The sequence below is a fragment of the Tigriopus californicus genome, chromosome 2 (assembly GCF_007210705.1).
Source record: "Tigriopus californicus strain San Diego chromosome 2, Tcal_SD_v2.1, whole genome shotgun sequence".
NCBI lineage: Eukaryota > Metazoa > Arthropoda > Copepoda > Harpacticoida > Harpacticidae > Tigriopus > Tigriopus californicus.
In genome coordinates this window covers 11,092,299-11,114,025 of record NC_081441.1, presented here as the reverse complement: position 1 = coordinate 11,114,025, position 21,727 = coordinate 11,092,299, and the positions used below count along the sequence as shown (strand labels likewise).

Genomic DNA, 21,727 nt, shown 5'->3' with positions numbered 1-21,727 from the left:
GTGTATTGTTGACAAATGGTGTACCTTGTAGCACACCGTTCACCATACCATCTCAATATGAAATTAGTTAGTGACTACCGAATAAGATTTTTGTTTCGTTTTGGGTGGATCTCTGCAACGTGATACAAGGAATGTACAGATCAATTGAAATATTTGAACTCTTTTATGTAATACCGTTTCAACCTAAATAATGTTTGATTAACTAACAAATTTGAGTCGGCAGACTCAACTCGGTCCTTGCGTAAAGGGTTAGTCAGGGGAAACGGTACTTGGTCTGTTAACTATTAGAGCCCAAAAATGCCCAAATTTGAATGAATACTTTGCTTGAAATGTGAAAGCGCATTTCTCATTTTGCGAGGCCATTAATGCATATATTGTCCATATCAACCACTTCCGCAGGCAATACTGCTTTCGAACAAACCCTATTATTGTTTGGTCTGCCCATCTTTTGTATGGCTTATCCCTTCTTTTTTGGTTTGTCACTTTTGTGTTTGACTTGCCCATTTTCTTTTATAGGCGTGGTAATGTTAATCAAAAACTGTGCTGCTCCGTTTTCTGTTTTTCGGGTGTCGATTCTGGAAAATTGAGCCTTTCCGACTTACTGTTATGATTTTTGATACCCGCACATGCATATTTTAGTAATGAACAACCCCCAAAAATAATAAGTAGCGGCTTCATAAATCTTGCTCAGTTCAAGACTTTCAAAAAGAAGAGAAAATTTCTACAATCCCAAATTGCTTCCATCAGCCAACTAACTGAATCTGACATCGCATAACATCGAATAACATGTGGGATATGACAGATAACTTTCATGTTAATATTAAGTTACTTCGACCGGATGGCTTTTCCGGTAACGATTAAAAATTGCCCCTTATATTTCATACACAAGCAGCCAAAAAGCTTTTCCACATTGGCCATCTTTACCATTAGCTTGAAGTTGCCGCCACCGAAATTCCTCAAGCTGACATTCCGGCTTTCAAACCTTCAGAACATTGACAAAGAGAGTGCATGCACATAATGCACATAATGCTTGGAAAGCATCATTAAACATGATCTTCCGGTCATCATGTAGTGCTTAGTGACTTGCTGCAGATTTAATAAGCCAAGCCATGATTTGCTCTAAGGTTTGCATTTTGGCCTGTCTTGGGTGTTTCCTGGCCTCTCCAGTTCAACCTCAACAGCCAAAGTCAAGGGGGCCTCTCAGAGTAGGTGGGTTCCTGAAGATTCTTACAAAAACCATGCTTATATATGACTCATATGATTTTGCTTTCTCACAATTGTCCAAATATCATTTGTCAGAGTCAAAAACCAAACTTAAATGAGAAGACAAAAGTCAATTATTATTGACCCATATCACATCCAAGGTATTAACTAATTTGCGACTTTCATTTGTTTCTCAGCCATCATTGGGGGAGGCATTGGTGGGACCTCGTGTGCCCACGCCCTACGCCAAGGGCTGGGCTCCAATTTGAGTCTAACGCTCTTTGAAATGGGCGAAGTGGGCGGGCGACTAGCCACAATTGAAATGGCCGGGCATGAATACGAATCCGGAGGGTCCATTATCCACAGTCAGAACCGTGAAATGGCCACATTCGTCAAAACATTGGGTAATATTCCATCAATTACATCTGGACATAAGAATCTTCAAACTGATATTGAGATTCTTATATTGATGTGCTCGATTTCAGGACTAAAAGCCACGAAGAAAGCGGGTCGTTTGGATCATTGGTCCATGTCCACCTTCAGCCTCTTCAACGAGAGACAGGAGGTTCTCTTTCAACTCACAGAATGGACTTACTTTCAAAACATCCAGATGATCCTCCGATATGGTCTGCTCAGTCTCTACAAAATGAGTGCCTTCATCTCGGAATTGCTCACCAATTTCACCAAGTATTCTTAGCCACCTTTCATTGACCCCGAAGATCGAGTTCACAGCCTTTTCAGTTTACAGGATCTATCCCATTTTGGATGCAGGCATAGGTTTCTCGTCAACGGCCGAGATGCTGAAGCACATGGAAACCCGTTCAATATCTTCGGCCTCCTTACTTAACGCCACATCTTGGAGTTTGGACGAGGCCATGCGAGCCCAAGGGATGGATCCATTGCTGATCCATGAGATTGCCACTGCGGCGGTGAGGGTGAATTATGGCCAATTGCCAAGTGATTTGCACTCTCTGGTGGGGGGCGTGGCTCTGGCAGGGGCTGAAGGCAATTTGTGGTCCATATCTGGGGGCAACAAACAAGTTCCTGCCCTTCTTTTGGAACGGTCCCAAGCCGAGTTCGTGTCAGCTAAGGTAAGATTATTCAAAATGTTCTTATTAATAGAAGTTGGACTCAATGTTACGAGTAATAAGTGAGCTGATTTTCAACATAATTGGGGGTGTCCATGTCAAAAGTTATGCCTGCCTAAATCCCAGTACAGCGGATTACATAACGCCCTCTTCGCGCAGAACTTGTAGTTCTTACTTTTAACTTTATCCAGCGTTTATGTTAAATGAAAATGAATTTTTGAGCCAGGAAAAAAGACATACAATGTGTTGGCTTGAATTGGATGTGTCAAAGGCTCTTGGAACAATTCAGGTTAGTTTGAATCTCACATATTTTGATTGAGGGGAACCTAGGGATTTAGAGTCTTTTGTCAACAATGCGTGTTTTCTCTCTTAAATTTTTCCTGAAATAAAGCATCGCCATCATCATGTAGGTTGATTTGGTGAAATTAAATGCAGATGGATCATTCAAAGTCGAATATCGGAATAGAATGGATGACAATGTTCCCTACTTGTGGAAAGAAGGTGGGGTTGGTGAATCCGTGACAGAACTCGAGGCTGAAAATATGGATGGCACTTTTGATGTGGTAGTTCTGGCCACTCCTTTGACCAATGATAAGAAACAATTGGAGTTTCAAGGATTCCCAAGGGCGTTTGAATTCCCTGGCAGGTGAGAAAAGAAGCTTCTTAAAAGTCTGGGACATCTCAATTTCTTTTGTAATGGTCTTGATTGAATTTTGGTAATGAAAAACGGGATAAAAATTACAGAAATATATGCGGAAATACTAACCTGAATATAAATAACTTGTTGGTTATCTGTATTATCACCTGAGTACTTGGCTTTTGTCGAAAATCACAGGTTCAAGTTTAAGTAAAAGTATGAATTCATAGTTCATATCCTACATTTGTTCATTTTCCGATATTTGATTCTATCAAATCCTGTTCTTCCCCTTGACTGTTATTTACTAATATGCCCGAGCAAAAAAAAAGTATGCGAGTTGTTAGAGTTGATAAGCCGTGAATCTTACACGTCATATTTCTTCTCAGGTATCATCGTTGTGTGACCACTTTTGTGCATGGACGTTTACGTTCCAAATATTTCGATACTAACAACATCAACTTGGTCTCCCCGAGCAATTTCTATGTAAGTGGCGACTCCAAGATCAACTCTATATCATTGTTGGTGCCCGTGAATTATAGCTTCGGCATGAAAATCCCTGAAGTTTGGAAGATCTTCTCCCAGACCCCCTTAACTGATGACGACCTGAATGATATTTTTCGGACCCGAGAGGACATCAAAATAGTGGATTGGTTGGCTTATCCGGAATACACTGCTCATTACCAACCCGATCAGTTGGGGAATTTCACCCTTCATCCAGGCTTGTTTTACATCAATGCTATTGAATGGGCGGCTTCTGCCATGGAAATGTCCGCCTTGGGTGGGAAAAATGTGGCCAATCTGATCCTAAAGCAAATTTTAAAGAAGCCCAAGAAGCACGAGACACGTTATGATGAACTATGATGCTCGATGACGAAAATGATGATAATAATCCGAACTCTGATTGAATCGCTATATTCTTTGATGCTGATCTGACGGGCAAATAGTTGATACATAGATAGTTGATGTAAACAATGATCTCTACGAGGAAGCGATTCCGAGGAAAAATCCGCCGGTGAATCCACCTGCAATGGGGGCGTTTTCAGAGGCGAAATCGCAAAATCGCTCAAATCCCGAACGACTTTGGAAGCGCAAGTTTTGACGGACACGATCCGAAATGGAGCGCGATTCAGATCCCATGCGATTCCAATCGATTTTGATGTAGCCTTTATGACTAGCAATCTGTAGGAGGATCAGAGACCCGCCGAACACGGTGGCCGCCATCTTGCCCACTTTCATGGTGAGATAGCCCGTGATCCACCCACCGGTCGCACTCACGGCGATCTGCTGGGAAGCCGGTCGCTTGGCCAGATCCTTGACCATTTTCTTCACCACAGCGGGCACGGATCGATCGCCTACATATTGATTAGAAAAGCGGAACGAATTGGTATGTAATATAACTTTCCCTTTCAAAACGAAGATCAGGAAAGAGTGGATAGATTTTTATTTTCACGCTTTGGAAAAAGTGGGGTACTCGTCGGAATTTATTGGTTTTACCATTTATCTACTTCTACGTGCTTTAAAGAGACGATATGACCGAGAATCTCAATAACCAGCATGTTAAGAAAGAAATAAAGTTACTGGGCATTTAATTTTTAGGGCAAGCATTGTGTTTTAATGGTGGGTACTCGGGTCAGGGTTGCTGAAATTAGTTAATTATCTTATTCATTCTATAATTGGTCTCTTAGTCCACAAACGTCACATCCACATCAGTCTCCTTGAGAAACGTCGTGGATTAGAGTTGAACCGAGGATATCTGTTCTGACATGAAAATGGGTATGGCACGTCTCAGCCCTTAAAATTATTTATGGCACTGGGCAAGCATTGAACTGCCCACCAATTAGGTTCATAGTTTTGACCTTTTTCAGCTTACTTTGCGCCAAACCAGCCGATGATTATATTTTCTTTGTAATAGCAATATGGCCAAAGAAGTGAGGCAAATTAAATAGTTGCCAATACTTTAAAGTGTATTTGTATTTCTATGTACTACTTCTCTTGATTCTTTGATTCCACAAAGATTGGGTTGGGTGGAGTAAAAAAAAGTTCTCGGCAATTTCTATGACTATTTTTTCGTCATTTAGCTTCGACTCCATAAGCACTCGAAATTGTATCTTCAGTGAATATCTTCTTGGTAAAGCTTTCCTTGAACGGACTTAGGTGACAACCATTAGGGCGATCAAGCACTTCTTCCAGTTTAATGGTGGAGGAAACGCAAGTGAGTGATCGCACTTACCCGGCTAAATCTTGCCAATCCAACGGTCAAGCTTCCAAGGAAGATAACTCCTAAGACTGAAGTCTTGTCAATCGAACTTACCCTAATCTAACCAACACCTAAACTTCCTTACTCATAATCTAAGCTATTATCTAGGCGAATTACCTTTTACTCCTTACAATCAAGCTATACAAATTGGTAATATCTGTCTGCAATTGTTGAATACTAAGTATATAGAACAGGTCAAGTGAAGGAATGTCAAGGAAAAATGTGGTCCAGCACCCTGATTTTGGGCATTTTGGGGAGGGAAAACTAAGACAAACATCAGAGTCAACTCAGGCCATCCGTCCATTGAATTTTCAATGATCGAGTGATTTTGAGTGAGCTGTGTTACACAAACCCATTAAAATGAACATGTTTGGTATAATTCGGTGAACGCACTATCAAATTGGCTCAATACCACAATGTTATTTGCTTAGACAAACAGGCTAAATGAAATAAATGTCAAAATGCAATGCATGCACAGTACGGTTTGGCTGGGCATATTGTCTTGGATTTTACTCCATGGAATAACGTGAGTTGTTCATGAACACGTTCCCTTGACAAGCCCTATTTGGCATGGAACGCCCACAAGGTCTCTATTCTAATCTTCAATTTCTCCCACGACTCTCGATCGTCCTGATGGCTTTCACCGAAATCCGTTCAACTAAAAGTTAACCAAATTGGGAACATCTTTCAGCTTTGTAGTCTATACCATGAGTGTCGATGTAATTTTTCACTTCTTCCACATATTCCTCGGCCTCCGATTCCAGGGTCTTCTCCCCTTTGCCCATCCTCTTACGAAGAGATTTGGGCAATTTTCGAGCCACTGATTCGGGAAGAATCTTCACAATGGACAAAAGCCTAGGGATATCCGTGACCAACCAGTACTAAGTCTTGCAAGACTCAATGAATCATGACACTTTTGACCACAGATCACACCAGTACTGGATCTGGCATTAGCCCAAACTCAGCCCAAAGAGACCAGAACGTCAGGGTCAGCTGTTGTGTACCCTAAAAATTTCAGGTCGACCAGATCAGTGGTGATGACTGAAGACTTGCCAATTCACGAGGATTTCTTTTAAGAACACATTCGGCACAAACCTACTCCTTGTGCTGGGGCAAGTCCAGACTCGAGTCCGAGTGCACTCGAGTCTTTTACTCAAGTTTGGTGAAATTTGCCAGGCTCAAGTCTTTTAGAAAGGACTCAAGTCCAGACCTGTCAAAAAATATATTCATTTTTTGTTCTAGAATTTCGGAAGACAAGTCTTTTCATTAGACTTGGCTCTATAGTAAAAGTCTCAAGTCCTCCGAACTCGAGTCTGGACTCGTCAAAAAATCAAAGGACTTGTACAAGTCCGACTTTTGACGGACTCGCCCCAGCAATACCACTCGCCACCCAGCCACCCTGGAAATGAGCCGCTAGACACCAAAATTTATTTCCCAGCTGAGGAAGCCATGTGTTCGCCTTTTACTTCGGCTAGGTGGTCCAATCATTTTTTATTGCAGATGGTTTTGACAGAGAGCGAAGGGTAAGGTCAGCTGTTTAAAGACCAAACTTAGCTCATCTTTGTCATGGAGATCCATAACTTTAAGGGTGATATCCAGAGCTCGGAAAAAAAAATCTTTACCGCGTTACCCAAGCCCTGGTCATGAATGAACAATGATGGATTTCACAACTTCGAATTATTGCATTCATGCAATAGTCTTGATTGTGGAATTTCTCCTGAGAGTTTCAACATATCTTGATTATCAATATTGAATTGAAATTGTCTGTTTTTTCTAATGCAATATATGAAATGATATAAAAGAGACCAAGACTTAGTTTGACAAAGTTACAGGCTTGGAATGGCAAAAATGGTCTGGAGAGTAGGTGCTCGATCAAGCTGTACTTTTGAGCCATGATCAAAGCACGATGTTAGAACTGTTCCAAATATGACATTAGCTTACAAGTAAAATACTCAGTAGTTCCTTTCAACAGCAATCTACCATGACCTTGAATTGATGTTTTAATGATCAAGAGCAAATCTCCATTGTGTAAGCCTTGGGTTTGCATCATGAGGATCAATGCCTGATAAAAGTTATGCTCCACCGATTAGTTGGCGGTGCTCATTTTTAAATTTGTGGCAAAATGTTTAGGGTTTAGATAGAGACCTTAAGGGTTTTTAAGATCGTGTTTGTTTAGGTTAGGTTCGGTTAGCTTGGGTTAGGTTAGGTTTAATAAGGTTAGGTTAAGTTAAAAAAATAGCCTACTAACTAATCAGTGGAGAATAACGTTTACCTCAATGCCTAACATTGATTTTCCAACATTAACGTAACGCGTTACTTTCCTGAAAAAAGTAACGGTAACGGAAGGGGGTTTTAACCCTCCCGTTACCGTTACTTTATTTTCTAACAAGCGAAATAATAAATGTCGAAAGGTTTTCTCCCCAAATTTTTAAAAGCTCCGTCTCAAATGCAGTGAATTCGCCGAATCGTTTATTTCTGATGGAATCAAATAAATAATCACGGGAGTCATTTGTTGCACGTCATATTTACTAAACGTTAAAAAAACGCGCAAACGGGTTCATCTTTCCGACAAAAGCAAATAACTAATGTCAATGGTAAGGGGTTACTTTTTCCAAAAGGTAACGGTAACACATTACTTTTTGGGGTAACGGCTCAAGCCCTGTTTATGAGTCGTGGCTATGCATAGCATCCTTATCCCTATCAGGCCAATCTTTGCTATTCAAAAATATGAATTTTTCTTCCGGCAAACTCTATGGATGGAAACACCAAATTCAGCCACCCTCGGTCCCATTTTGGCGCTCTCCAAATTCACCGCCAAAGCCAACCCCGTCTCCAGGACCTGATCCGGTTCCGCGCTCCCCTTTCAAATCAACGTCCCGAGATCCTGCGTGTGGGTGTCTGTGGGCGGCATGGCCCACTCTGACTCGGATTCGGCCCGCACTTCGGGCCCGCCTCAATCCCATGGGACTGGCGCCACTTCTTCCGGCAGCGAAGCTGAAGGCCACTCGCCGGCCATAGCGCCCACCCCTTCCTCCCCGCCAACCTCCCGCCCTTCTTCGCCACGATGGGTGACGCTCACGCCGCCAGCCGGGCGCCCCTCCCACGGTTCAGCCGGCTCGGGTTCGTCCTCCAGCGGCGAAGACAGCGAAATCGAAGCCATGAAAACGGATTTGATGACGAGGAGCCAGGGGCGGGAGGTGGGTGTGGCTGAAAAGGCTGCCCAGAGTCGTCGGCGGATGGCCTCGTCCAGTTCGGATGAAGGCGTCATCGAGGATCAACCCTTATTGGGGGCCGTGAAAGCCGGCTCCAAGGTAGTGGCCTCGTCCAGTTCGGATGAAGGCGTGCAGGATCCCTTGCCATTGGTGGAGAATGGACGAGGAGCCGCCCATTCCGACCATGAACGCGGTTGGGCGGTCAAGCAGAAGTCCGGGCGGGGCCGGGGCTCGACCCATGCGCGTGTCACGGGGGATTCCAGCTCGGATGAGGAGCGCGATTCCGCGGTTAGGGATAAAAAGGGACGTCGACGGGGTCCGGCGAAAGCGCGGACACGACGCAGCGGGGCCACCCGTCCTGATGATCCTATGATGGAGATTCGATCGGAATCCAATCGACTTCTCCGGGAGTCCCACATGGATTTGCCCTATCATCGACCCAAGGCTCATTCCTTGCAAGAGTTTTTGAATCGAAAAAAGGGCTTGCCGGATATCATTCCGGATATCAAGTTGCACGTGCGCCCCGCCCAGACCCAGCAATTAGCCCAAGCTCTTTTAGAACGTGAGAAGAACGCTAATGAGTTCTTTAAATCCGATGACGAAGCCTCGGACGCAGCTGCCGATTCGGATTATCACCCGGAGAAAGCCACCCCAGTCTCGCCCCCCAAGGAGGGGCTTGAAGCATCGCCACCCGCCGATTCGGGGCATATAAGTGGTGACGATTCAGCCTCCAACCAGCCTCCTCTATCGCCCAGTGACACACCCGAGCCTACCCTGGCCGCAGTCGACTCCCACCCGTCGGAAGGCGTGGCTCTCCAGACTCAAACGGATACACCGGATGAAGGAACCGTGGCACCCCAATCTGATCAGACGGAAGAGGAGGCGCCCGAGGCCCAATCAGAAAGTTTACGCTTGTTCTTGGAACCGGATTCGCTCAGTGTCACGGAAGTCCCCTCTCCCCCTTTCACTGACCAAACCAAAGCTGAAAAACGATTGGCTGCTCTCCAAAGCAAATTTGGTTTGAGTGTTTTGAACACCAAACCGAAGCTGGACCACTCTGATGCGGACATCATTTTAAGTGAAGGGCCACCGGGCGAAAATAAGAGCTTAAATGACCTACAAGCCAGATTCATCCGACATGTGATTGCCGATCGAAAGAGCACGGATAACAAACCCGAGCCGAAAGAAGTCAACTTATCGATTGTGCGCAAAGAGGTGGACGAAAACGGACAAGCCATGTTAAAGAACGACAATGTCAAATACCAAAGTCAAGCGTTGAACTTCAAAGGCCTTAAATCGGAAAGACCTGGAGCGCAGCATTTAGTGTTGAAACAAACCTTGCGGCAAAAGATTGATGAGCGAAAACGTATTGAACGCCAGAAACGAGAGGAAGTTTCCAGGTTCTTGGAGAATGAAGAGGGCTTTGCTGATGTTGAAGATGAAGAAGAGGAGGAGGAGGAACTGTTGGAAGATGACGATGATGACGAGGAAGAAGACGACGAGGATGATGATGATGAATCTGAAGCTCCAGTGTCTGACGACGATAATGCATCCGAAGTAGAGAAATCCAGTTCGAAGAAATCTCGTATCCGGAGCTCGTTTTTGGACGATGAAGCCGATGAAGAGACTGACGACATGGGCTGTTTGGCACTTGAGGATGATGTGGAGGAAACCGAGAAAGATACTCAGGAATTGCGCCCAAGCAGTCCCAATTTCTCACAATTGATGGGCAGCATTCCGGGGTTCAAACAAGCAAACAGTGATGGTGGCTACTTGAATACTTCGGACGCAATTCCGCTCACTGCCAATTCGTCCAAAGTTGGTGGTTTTGAGGAGTTATTTGACAAAAATGACCCGTCTGCGGTGCAAGAAATGGATTCCATTATTGGTCTGTGTTCGGGCGAATTTGCCACGCAGATATCATCTCAAGTTCCATTGTCAGAAACGGAGAAAGATACGCAACCTCTGTTGACTGCATCAACTTCTGTGGCAACGAATCTTTCCGAAACGGAGAAAGACACTCAAATCTTGGAGACAGATGACGGAGAGACAGAGCAACAACAAGCCCCTGGATTCATGGAAGAACATGTCGGATTTCTCTTGCATTCGGATTCCGATGGCGAAGGTTCGAATCATCAATCATCGGTGCAATTGAAGAAGAAAAGAAAGCGCACGGTTTTGTCGGATTCCGAGAATGAAAACGAACCGGAAGAAGTTAGCGAAGAGGAAGTGGAAAATGACCTTGAAGACGAGATCGTTAATGGCCATGAAGAGGTAAATTACGACTCTGAAGAGAATGAAATCGAAGAGCCGAAAAAGGTTGCTAAGAAGTTGTTCAATAAGAAAGGAGGGTAAGTTCTCAAAATCCAAAAACTTTTGCACACATCTCGTGGCAAGTATCACATTTGTAGCGTTTCACATTTCTTTAGTTTGCGAAGAGAGTTTGTTGAGAACGAAGCCGAGTTATCTGGATCAGAGCCTGATTCGGGTGATGAAGATGAACACGGCCTGGATCAAATCGAACTGGAAGACGGCGATCTCGATGATATGGACGAGGATGAGGTCCGTGATCGATTAGGACAAATTCATCAACGGCAAATCTTGGACGAGGATCGTCGGGATGTTCGACTGTTGCAAGAGGCATTCTTAGAGGATGGCGAATTTCATAGCGACAAAGCGAGGGCGCGAACTTTTAAATGGAAAGATATCGGTAAGATTGATACCTATACGTTAGATGTATGTTATCGTTATTTATTTTCATATTTATTGCATGAAGACGAGGCTGAAGAGCTTGAAAAACGTGCTAGTGACGATGAAGCAATGACTGAGGAACAAAATGAGACCGAAGAGAAACGCCGGATTGAACGCTTAGAAAGGGAGAAGTGGTTAGAAGAAGCCAAAGAAGTCAAGGACCGAAAAGACCCAGATCCAGTGGAGAGTCAATTTCTGGTCATGGCTAATCGTGCCATGAAACGGCTAAACTCGAAACAAGATACTTCCATACAGGGCCCTGATCCTAAGAAAGTCAAATCCATGCCTTCCCCCACACCCAAACTCCCATTGCAATCTCTGGTGAGTTCTTATGCAAAACATGTTCTTGGCCATTCATGCTAACCTGGTGTTAACCTTTGTTTTCTAGTCCAAAAATCAAAGAGGGTCGTTTTTGTCGAGAAACACAAAGACCCTGAACCGTCTGGCTGAAATTACCAAAGGCAAAAGTGAAGCTCGAAACGGAACTGGAGCTAAGAATACAAAAAACTTTGTGTTTGCCGCTTTAAGTCCCAAGAAGGTGGCTGATCAGAGAGATGTTGAGTCGAAAGAACCCACTAAAGCGCAATCTCGCCGTTCGGTAGCACCTCAAATGAAGAAACCCAAGGTTGTGCGAAGCATTGACGAGAACAGTGCAAACACCATATTTGGTTTCATGTCCTGAGTCTTCTTAGTTAGTTATTCGTTGTTTTATCCCAAGTATCATGACGTGTCAAATGATAATAAACTTAGTTTAAACTTGTGTATTGGTCCAAGACAATAACGAGAAACGAGGCAAAAGATCGACTTATCTGGGTCATCCTAACACTGTTCAAAATGTCGATAAATTTAGTTGCAATTTCTCACTTTAATGCCGTACAAAATCCATTATTGTAAAATAGTGCAAAAATACTTTTATTGTTATTGATTATTATTTACTTATAATTATTACTAATAATAAATACATGTGTCTTAATGCAAATATATATTCGATTCACACTCCCCGTAAGCATACAAAATCGCGTGTTCAAAACAAACAAGCCACAGCAGATGAAATAGATAAAATAAATGGTTGCGCCTATTCCATTCCGATGCTTGAGGCTATGAATAATCAATCTTTTCGAAGTGGTGGGGCTGTTTTGGCGGCGTTGGCCCATCGGAGTCCATATCGGACAACCATGGCCAAAGAAAGGACGGCCACGAGTCCGGCCGGCATGATTTTGCCTGAGTTCAAGAACCGCGAACCCATCACCCCGGTCATGACCCCGGCCACGCCCAAGCTGAGATAGTAATTATTCGGGTTTTGCGAGGTCTGGTAGGCCCCAAATCCCAAGAGCCCGCCACAAACCACCCCGGCCATGCCAGACATGAGCGAGCCTTTCTTGACGTAGCCCAACACGCCTCCAGCCGTCACGGCTAAGGAGTAGGCAATGGCGACGAAGTCGTAAGTCATGGTGAGGGTAATAATGGATCTTATGGATGAGAGAGATCAATCGGAGAAGCCACAGGTAAAAAGGGAAGTTTGTTTTTTTGGCCGGCATGACGTGGGAAGTTTTGAAGCGGAGCGCGAAATCGTCGAATAAGTTTCGGTCCTAAGTAAGATTTAGACTTAAGATTGCCTTTCTTTGTTGCTTTTAAACCATCAATTCATTAATCTAACCTGAAGAGCTTAGAGCAGTTTTTCTGAGCTTTTGCTTATTTTCTGTTTATGGACAGGCAAATCAAATCCCTTCGAAAATATGGTCAGATTTCGAGCGTCTTTCTTTGCGTCTGTCTTTATTTTTTTGGTTTGCTTTTTCACGGGCTTGAACTATGAGAAACAGATTAAAGGGATTTTTTTCGCCCTAAAAATATGATTTAATTCTTAAGATTCGCCTACAGATTCAAATCTTAGTTTCGAGCCTTGTCACAAAATCAGTCTACAAAAGCCGAGGTACAACTCCGAACAGTATGAAGAAATCAAAATAGACTACGAACACGGTTTGAAAATCATTAAGTATATAATGCTGTACTTGATCGAGACTACAACTATGAGGGGGATACAAAATGTCACAAAGGCGTTGGTTGTTGCATGGCAAGGACACAGATGCGCACATACAAAGAGCGAGCTAATGGTTAGTGAGTAGCGATGCAGTTCTCTAGTTGATTATGATTATCAATATTATGTTTACATATCAAGGGGTTTGAGTATGCGTGTTCCTAATTTCCTTTTGGCAAGTAAAATTGAGGGCACTAAAAATGGGAACGAGTCTACGAGTTATCATGTCAGATCAGGCTGACTAGTCACAACGGGGGCTACTGCACGGATATTTAACTTGGGGGAACACGAACACGCTCCTGCCATCCCCATGGAAATCCATGAACATCGGATTGGGCGTGCTCGACGGAACAGGCAATGGACTGGACGGAAATTGGAACATGGTCCCCCCGGTAAGCGGAGTCATGGGCAATTGTGGCGTGTTCAGGGGGGTGAACGGGAATTGAGGCGTGCCTGCCATGTTGTACACGTCATACGGCAAAGGCGAGTACACAGGTACACCATAATGGAACATGGGGTTAGATAGGACAAAAGTTGGGTCGGTGGGGGCGACCAGGTTGGTCTGGTATTGGTGCGGCTGCGATTGCACCGGTGGCAAAGGACTGGTGGATCCGCAAGAGCTGTAATTGCCATTCTGGTCCACGGACAACAAGACGGCAGGATCAGGGTGAGGTGGGTCCATTCCCACGTACCCTCCTTGAGGCAACGGACTGGAAGGGGTGCCCCCCGAGAGCCACGAGCAGCAATCGGATGGGTGAGGGGTGAGGGAGGCCTCATAGTGGGACTGGGTCTCGAAATGAGTCTGACCCTCTTGTTGTTTGCTCCTCTGGGCGGCAGCCAATTCAGCCACCACGCGCTGTTGGGAGATGGGATCCAGGGGCGGCCTGACATGCTTGAAATGGGGTGGAGGGACGGTGAAGTCGAATTTCTCCATCCATTTCGGGTCCTGAGAGGCCGTCAGCTGGATGTTCAACGATTGGATATCTTGGCTCTTCGGGGGTGCTGGTGCGGTCGCCATGAGAGAGGTATGATATGGATATATCTGAGGAAGAGGACGACTTTAAAGGAATCCCAGATTGACAGGTGGAATAAAGGGTACATACATGGTCTAATGGCGAATAGAAATTACTTAAGAGTGAACTCTATGTTTCTCTTCATTGCCGGGTTCAAGGGCGAATTGTGAAAATAAACCTTCTCTTAAGATACCTGGCCTGCATGAACTCATTTCAGAAATAAAATATTTTTCCAAGGAGGGGATCAATTCGTGTTACCTCGGGGTTATCGCCAATGCGGCAATCGTTGTCGTTTTCGTCCCGAAACAGCATTTTGGCGTCCTCCCACAATGACACAAGTTCCGGGGGGAACTCTTTAATGGGCATGACCATCTTACGTGGGACAAAGATGGGTAAGCCGTGCGAAGGAAGAAAGACCTCGATCTTCCTTCGATCCATGCACGGCCTGACTACGCGACCATATATTTCGCCTAAATGTTGGTCTCGAATCACACAGGGAGTTCCCGGACTCAGGGTTCCAAGATTAGAACCCTGATTGTTCGAACCAGGGTGTGGGGATGGATTGGAACCTTTCGCCGGGGACATATTTTTCAATGGACGTTTCTCACAGGACCAGACGTCGTACTCGATGTTCCTGTAATCAATATGGTCCTCCTCTATTCATAAATGTCAAACCAATGTAGGTCCACACCTCACCTATAGGCTGTGGGGTCCAGGGCTTTGGCCACTTTGTAAGGGAAGGGAATTAGGAACTGATCCAAAGCTTGCATGGCAGTTCCACCGAACTCCTTATTGTAGACCTCGGGTTTGCCAAAGCGAGGATCAAATCTGGCATAAAGCATTACCTCAGCCGCTTCAAAGGCATCTTTCATCTTGAATACGTCTTTGTAAAGCAACTCGTAGAGCAAAGATTGGATCATTCCCGCTGCGTCGATGGTTTGCTTGCGATAAATGGGGTCATATTGAGCGGGGGCATTGAAACACAGCAAGATGTTCCGTCCCGCGCAAGAAGAAGCTCGCCGTGTGGCCTTGGGGTCCAAAGGAACGATTGAGAGGGACATATCGGGTTGAACTAGGGGTTTGACATGCTGGTCTTCACAAGGCATGAGTTCGTAGCGTTGGTTTAGATCGGTCAAGGCCATATCAGGCTCGATCCGAAGCGTGGTGATGGAGGGATTGGCGGACTCCAGTATTTCAATGACAACATTTAAGAGATTGGCTAGCAAGTGCACCTAAGGAAAAAAAATAAAGTAAAATCCTGTTCAAATTTATTTGAGCATTTATTATCTAATATTTGGAACAATAAAATCAGTGGGAGCTCTTGACCATTCCCCATTCACGTTAACTGTTAGTAGAAAAAAAATCAAAGCCAATTTTCTCCTTTATGCATCAAACATGTTCGGTCATAATACTATATCTCGTTTTTGCAAGGAATTTGCCCAATTATTCTTGAGCTCAGTGACATGTTTCTTACTTTTTGGACAATTTACAATATCATTACCAAAAATAGCCTTGGTTAAATTTCGGAACCCCAAAGTCCATTTGTCAAACTTTATAATTAAGTACTTTTGTAACACAAAAACGTGCTTCAAATAAGATGTCGTTCATTTCAATAAGCGTTCTTTGTACCTCTAAACATAAGAGAAGTGAATTTCGGCCATAATAGATAAAGCACTCTATCCCAAAGCTTCGTCCACTTCTTCCCAGACATACTACAAGATCAAGTACCTGCAGATGGGGTTCATCATAGCCTTGATCATTCTGCAGGCGTTGCCTAATGTGTCGTCCCTTGGGGGTATCTTGAAACACGGCCAGGGCTCTCTCCAATACGAAGCGTCTACTTTGCGACAGAAACATGACATCTGACACTGAGCGCAATAAGGCGTCGCTCTCAAAGGCCACGTGTTTACGGTAGTAGCCTCTGGCCTCCAGGATCTCATCCATGTGATCACGAATGCGTATCTTAGCCCCACTACTGCCATTCTCCGAGGCTGAATGGCCCGACGAGGCGCGGCCGCTCATTTTCATGGCCAAATTTGAGGGGGAGGGGAGGGACCGGAGGTGGAGGATCCGAGGATGGGGCAGGGTAAGCGATGATGATGGCCTTCTCCCCGGATTGGCAAGAGAGACAGTGACGGGGAACCACGTGCTTTCACTCAAAATGAACTTGGCCAACTGGTGAGGTCAGTGTGACTATTCTGGACAGTGGCAAAAAAAGATACATGATTTTAGAGCTTCTCATTTCCCTACCTCAAAGTTTTGCATTGATGACAAGTCGCCTTCTACCTAGGACACTCAAGGAAAGTCTGATCCAAAAAAGCGTTTAAAACATTATTAGGTTTAACGCGAAAAGTGTATTTTCGCAGGCCTAAATTTCAGGCCGCCAACTTTTGTCGCTTCTTAGCTGGATAACGAAATACTCATTGATTTTATTTCAGGGAGAATGATGATATTTCAAGAACCAATGATGGCAAATAAGCAAGTAGCAAGTCAAGTATCATATTTCCATGGGTATATTTTTAATGTTGATGGCAGTTCCTTTAAAACTGCTCTTTGCATGATTTCAAGGACTTTAAGGGTCCTCAGATCGTTTACTTTTATAAGATTATTCATTATAAAAAGTGGTTCGATGTGGGACAACCAATTGGTATTGTTTATCCAAAGAATGGCTCTTTTTTGTAGTATTGCCAAATATTCATTTAAACTTAAACCATAGAACTCAAGTCTGTATTCTAGAATACTTTGAACTACACCATTATAAAGTTGCTTTTTTAAAGTAGTGGGTACTGATCTTCGGACTCGGTTCTTACAATGTAATATATATGTGAATGCCAGCTAAATATAGTGTCTCATACCTAGATATTTGAATTGACTTTTCCTTCGTTTTTGAGCTACCTACTTCAGCTATTTTACAACCAACTATTTCAATATTCCTTTCATGATTGCAATTTCTGTGATTTGTCATCATGAATTTAATTTTTCCAACGTTTGTTTAGGGTAAGTTTGTTTCTTTTTAACCCAATAGCACATATTTTTTAGTTCATGGTTTACTTTTTCTTCTAGTCTGATTGGTTGGTTTCCAAAGTACGACAATGTGGTATCATCAGCAGACAAGATCCTTCGGAAGCCACTAGCCTCTGCCATGTCGTTGATATATAACAAAAAGAGCAAAGGGCCATGTATGCTTCCTTGAGGAACCCCGTATGTTACTTTCCGGTTGGTGGAACCGACACCACCAATTTCTATAAATTGAACTTGGTGCAAGAGGTAGTTTTGGCCGGCAGTTGTATCATTGCATGCTAGGTCACGATGTCGACAAACGGATTTTGTTCGTCATTTTTCAGTCTAACATGGAAATCATTTCACCCCAGCATTGTTTTTCGTCGCATTTTTTTTGGGTTTGGCATTTCACAGCTTTTCTAGAAGCTACAGGTAATGTAATCCTCAGTACTACTTAAGTGAAAGTTTACATTTCGCTATTCAACTTAAAAAAAAAATTGCTAAAAGGTCCCTCGGAAAGTGCAGGAAAATGGCACATTTTGATAGCAAGATCATAATGTGTATGTGTATGTATTTCGGGGATTCCTTTGTATAGATAAAAGAAGGTTAGGTATGCCCCATGTTTCCCATAAGCCTCTTGGCTTTTTTTCATGGGTACCCAACCCTATTAGGGCCCTGAATTTCATCTGGTCTGTGCATCTGCCCATACCGGGATTTTCCGCACTCGGCCAGGGCAGCATTCCTTGTGATGGAAATCCTTCGAAGTTTACCCTAAAAACGGTTACAAGACCTACAGTCTAAGATATTGCATGTGGTTTGGTAGCGAGCGATGACTAAGTCTGTCAGACGAGAGGTCCATCGTTTAAAAGAGATGCTAAAGTCAATATCAATTTTTGTTTCAATAAAAAACTCATTCCAGGATTTAGCAAACGCAAACCCAGGAAGCCGTTCACCCCAGTTTTTACGGGCGAGTGGCAGTGAAAATAATTCTAATCCACCTCTTTTCTCCCCGTGTGTATAGTTGTTCAGGACTGGGGGAATTTTTTTTCGTTTAAGCTTTTATACATAAACTGTAACAAATGAATCGTGACTGCATCTACTATTTTCAATATGTTAAATCGCTTGAAAATTTCGTTGGTATGTGCTCGATAGCTTGCCCCATCTATCCACCTGACTGCCCTCTTTCATAATAGAAAGAGATTGGGAAAGGACGGTGACCCCCCAAAGTACTCTACTCCATATTCCAACCGTGGTTTCCCATTTCCACAATGCCTGAATGCTATTTTGTACAAATTAAGCTGAAGAGGGAGCATTTTTGACAAATTTCCCCTCAACTTGAGTCAATGGATTGACGAATGAATGTTCATCCGCCTTGGCCGTACAGCAGCCCTCAACTTGAGTCAATGGATTGACGAATGAATGTTCAAACCGGAAACAATTATAGAAAAAAACCGTCAGAACCACTTGTGGCGAGGTTCCGTATGGCACTTTTAAAACAAATGCAAAATTCTTGAACAAAGCTGAGTCGCTTGAACAAGATTGATACATAGAGTATATTCATTTGAAACCCTCATAGATCCAATACAGAAAAAGAGCAAGGTCAACACATTAACCTCACGTGTTTTATTATTATTCCCTGTTGTTCGAAGAGAAGCTCTAACAACGCCTATCTATTTCTATTCACTTCTAACTTGGTAGCATAAACATTTAGCGAAAATATTTTGACTTTCAGCTAGCCTCATTTTACGAACCTCATCCAATGAAAGCAACGGCTACTATATAAATAGATATTTTTGATGAAAACGAAAGACACGTTTGTTATAAATCGATTTCAAATCCTTCCAGAAATGCCCAACCAAATTGTTAAGTCAAAAAATCCGAAACGTGTGTCACATGAAGAGTCAAAATGTATTTACTCCTATAGTCAATCTACGATGCGCTCTTATAAATTATAGAGATAGATGCTCGCTCATTTGGTAGTTGCTTGTAGATTGATCAAGGAAGTTGCGGTGTTTCTAGTTTCTTCAGCATTCATAAAATCGGTCCAAAGGATCAAGAAGGAAAGTTTGATACAAATATTTCTGGAGCAGCCCATGTGTTTGGCAATGTGGAAGCTCCATGGGACATAAAACTGGGAACTGGGGGTGGAGAGCCGTGATAAATCAAGTGGGGGCAAAGCGAGAGACTGAACATTGTCCCTTCGGTCTCTCTCGATACATGTTTCAAGAGGTCGCAGATAAGTGAGTGAGGCAGGGATAGGGAGGAAACTAGAATTGCAAGATTTTACGGCAAAGATGGGGTTATAGTGGTGACGATAGTTTAACAAAAATGATGGCAATGGTTATATGGATCATAAGAGAATTAATAATAATGTTGTTCAGCTGCAATGTGTGTATATATGAATGGTTTGGACTCAAACTAGTAGTTCTTGACTAAATATCAGTTCCAGCACTCGGGATCGTTATGGCGTCCATTCCAATAATAGAGAGCAAAAAATAACCGTGGGAGCTGCATTATTTTCTTCGTCGTTAATGTTGAGGGTGATGGTGGTGGGTGTGTTGTTGAGAAAACGGTGGAATGTTCGTGGATTTGAAACTTTGCATCCTGGCCCGCCCGCCCGACTGACCGACTGACCTATCGACGAGCGTCATGCGAAAACACTTTTTGGTATGTCTTCTAAGGCGAATAAATCTTGGGGGTGTTTCTTCTTCGATTGAGAACAAGATTGAAGCATCCGGATTCATACCGGCTTAGTACCACGAACTTCACCCGTTAGCCGTTGTTGTTTAAGGTCAGCTTGCGTTTGGTCCTCCAATTTCCGAATATCCTCCATAGTGAGCTCGATCCAATCATCAATGGAGCAGAACAACTGACGATGGAAATTGGTGAACAGCCGTCGCTCTGCTTCCATGCCGTACTTTTCAACCTTGTTTTGAAGCCCCAGCCACTTGAACTCGATGGTGACCAGTTTGTAGGCGGTCATCACGGGCTGAACTGTCTTGCGCCAATCGCCACCCAAGGGACCCCGTCCACCTTTAGACGTGAACTGGGTTGGGTCCTCCTTCTTCTTGTAATCACTGGCCAGCACGGGATCGTTGGCGATGTCGATGTGGACCACCTTTCGCTGCGCCAATTGCTCCTTGGTGAGTTGATGCACGTTTTCAGACTCGCCACGGTCAGCCAAGTGATACGTCTCGACTTTGATGAAGAAGTTCTTCTTCATGTACCCGGGATTGGTGAGCACCGTCTTGCAGTAAGGATACGCGTTCCAAGCCTCCTCCAGGATCTCTAACGCACCTTTGGGAGCGATCCATTTGACCAAGGTCGGCACCTTACTGGCCAAATGGTAGATCTTCCGGGTGTACTGGCCTTTCAGGAATTTGCCATTGAGTAGCGGGTAGTTGTCGTAGGGCTCGTTCTTCTCCACCTCCACCCCTTCCCCGCCCCCCGTCTCGTTCATACTGGCCTCAGCCACGGAATACAACTGCCCCACCTGATATTCCTCCACCGTCATGGGCAAGGTCACGCGGAACTCGGTGATCAACATGGTGACACTCACCCGGAAAAGCAATCCCTGTCTCAAGTGATCACCTCTCAGGGGGCGTGGCCAGACCTTGATCAAGTGCCAACCAGGTTCAACTCCGATCAAGAGTGACCTCACGCCTCATGCACCAAGGATATATGACACCTGTTTTAAGAGCCTGGCCAAACAGCCTCGTCACCAAAATGAGCCAATTCCCAGGGGACCCCGAGTCTGAAGAAAAGGAGGGAGACGATCAAGACCAACGAACGAGCAGCTCAAAAGGCCAAAAAAGGGGCAATCACGAGTGAAAGTGTGTATGAGCTGCGTGTGTAGCAATCGTTGTAGTAGTAGCACCACAAGAAGGCCGTCTAGTAGTGTCCTCAAGCCCAGAGATTGGAAGGAGAGCAGCCTCAATCAAAAGACAGCGAGCCAGCGGCCAGAGAAGCTGTTCAATCTCACTAGGCCGAGACTTGCACGTTCCCTCTCACACAAGCACAGCAGCGAATCCGGCTAAAATAAGAGGACAAATCCTGAGGATCCCCCGAGAATCTTGGGATGCTAATCGAGATAGCCCTAGGTTCAAATGAAATAATAAAGTGACTCTCGAGCGGATGGAGGGTCAATATGTGGCTGGAGGCAGTGGGATGGCCAACGGGCGACGTGTGGGTGAGAGATTTGAGATGGGTGCTAGTAGGAACCCTAGGCATGAGCGGCGGGCGGCCTCGACAATCCTCCACATCCACGACGACAGTCACTTCCTTCAAGCTGATATGCTCAGGGTTGACATTTTGAATTGAACTTTGATGGTATGATGAGTCAATGACCAACAACGAGGTAGGAGAGATAACGAATCTTCGGATGGATTTGTCTCACTATGGGTTATAATGGTCAGGGGATATACTTCAATTAGGAAAATTGGACATTTTCCATTGGTAAGGTAATAGGTCAAAAATAGCTGATTGAAATGATAGCCTGTCAAATCATATTTCTTTTAACCCTTTTATGAAG

At 44.2% G+C, this 21,727-nt stretch overlaps 7 protein-coding genes across 7 annotated transcripts in view; 2 read left to right on the top strand and 5 right to left on the bottom strand.

Moving 5' to 3' along the window:
• Window positions 1–1,145: 1,145 nt before the first annotated feature.
• LOC131893410 (prenylcysteine oxidase 1-like) lies at window positions 1,146–3,856 on the top strand (the record flags this gene model as incomplete). Its single annotated transcript, XM_059243427.1, is given in 6 exon segments — window positions 1,146–1,209; window positions 1,401–1,607; window positions 1,689–1,890; window positions 1,952–2,294; window positions 2,702–2,937; window positions 3,315–3,856. Coding segments are annotated over 6 exon segments (1,527 nt in total), but the record flags the coding sequence as incomplete, so codon positions are not given.
• LOC131893411 (FUN14 domain-containing protein 1A-like) lies at window positions 3,825–6,109 on the bottom strand. Its single transcript, XM_059243429.1, has 2 exons — window positions 5,892–6,109; window positions 3,825–4,280 (listed from the first exon to the last, which is right to left on the bottom strand). The coding sequence occupies exons 1-2, from the start codon at window positions 5,968–5,970 to the stop codon at window positions 3,907–3,909; spliced, it is 453 nt and encodes a 150-aa protein (XP_059099412.1). The 5' UTR covers window positions 5,971–6,109; the 3' UTR covers window positions 3,825–3,906.
• Window positions 6,110–7,983: 1,874 nt separating this feature from the next.
• On the top strand, window positions 7,984–11,910 carry LOC131891686 (claspin-like). Its single transcript, XM_059241318.1, has 4 exons — window positions 7,984–10,748; window positions 10,827–11,107; window positions 11,174–11,469; window positions 11,537–11,910. The coding sequence occupies exons 1-4, from the start codon at window positions 8,095–8,097 to the stop codon at window positions 11,828–11,830; spliced, it is 3,525 nt and encodes a 1,174-aa protein (XP_059097301.1). The 5' UTR covers window positions 7,984–8,094; the 3' UTR covers window positions 11,831–11,910.
• Window positions 11,911–12,115: 205 nt separating this feature from the next.
• Window positions 12,116–12,687, bottom strand: LOC131891708 (transmembrane protein 14C-like). Its single transcript, XM_059241338.1, has one exon. It carries the CDS (start codon window positions 12,596–12,598, stop codon window positions 12,257–12,259), a length of 342 nt encoding a protein of 113 aa, XP_059097321.1. The 5' UTR covers window positions 12,599–12,687; the 3' UTR covers window positions 12,116–12,256.
• Window positions 12,688–13,121: 434 nt separating this feature from the next.
• LOC131891697 (uncharacterized) lies at window positions 13,122–16,283 on the bottom strand (the record flags this gene model as incomplete). The annotated part of the gene is given in 4 exon segments (XM_059241327.1): window positions 13,122–14,225; window positions 14,455–14,830; window positions 14,893–15,428; window positions 15,925–16,283. Coding segments are annotated over 4 exon segments (2,013 nt in total). The 3' UTR covers window positions 13,122–13,424.
• Window positions 16,284–19,085: 2,802 nt separating this feature from the next.
• Window positions 19,086–21,489, bottom strand: LOC131892672 (phosphatidylinositol transfer protein alpha isoform-like). The gene has a single exon (XM_059242495.1). It carries the CDS (start codon window positions 20,741–20,743, stop codon window positions 19,937–19,939), a length of 807 nt encoding a protein of 268 aa, XP_059098478.1. The 5' UTR covers window positions 20,744–21,489; the 3' UTR covers window positions 19,086–19,936.
• LOC131892673 (phosphatidylinositol transfer protein alpha isoform-like) overlaps window positions 19,086–21,727 on the bottom strand; it is an 8,472-nt gene continuing 5,830 nt past the window's right edge. The window contains exon 2 of the mRNA XM_059242496.1: window positions 19,086–19,830. The gene's annotated coding sequence lies outside the window, so the exon portion shown is untranslated. The remainder of the gene's footprint in view (window positions 19,831–21,727) is intronic.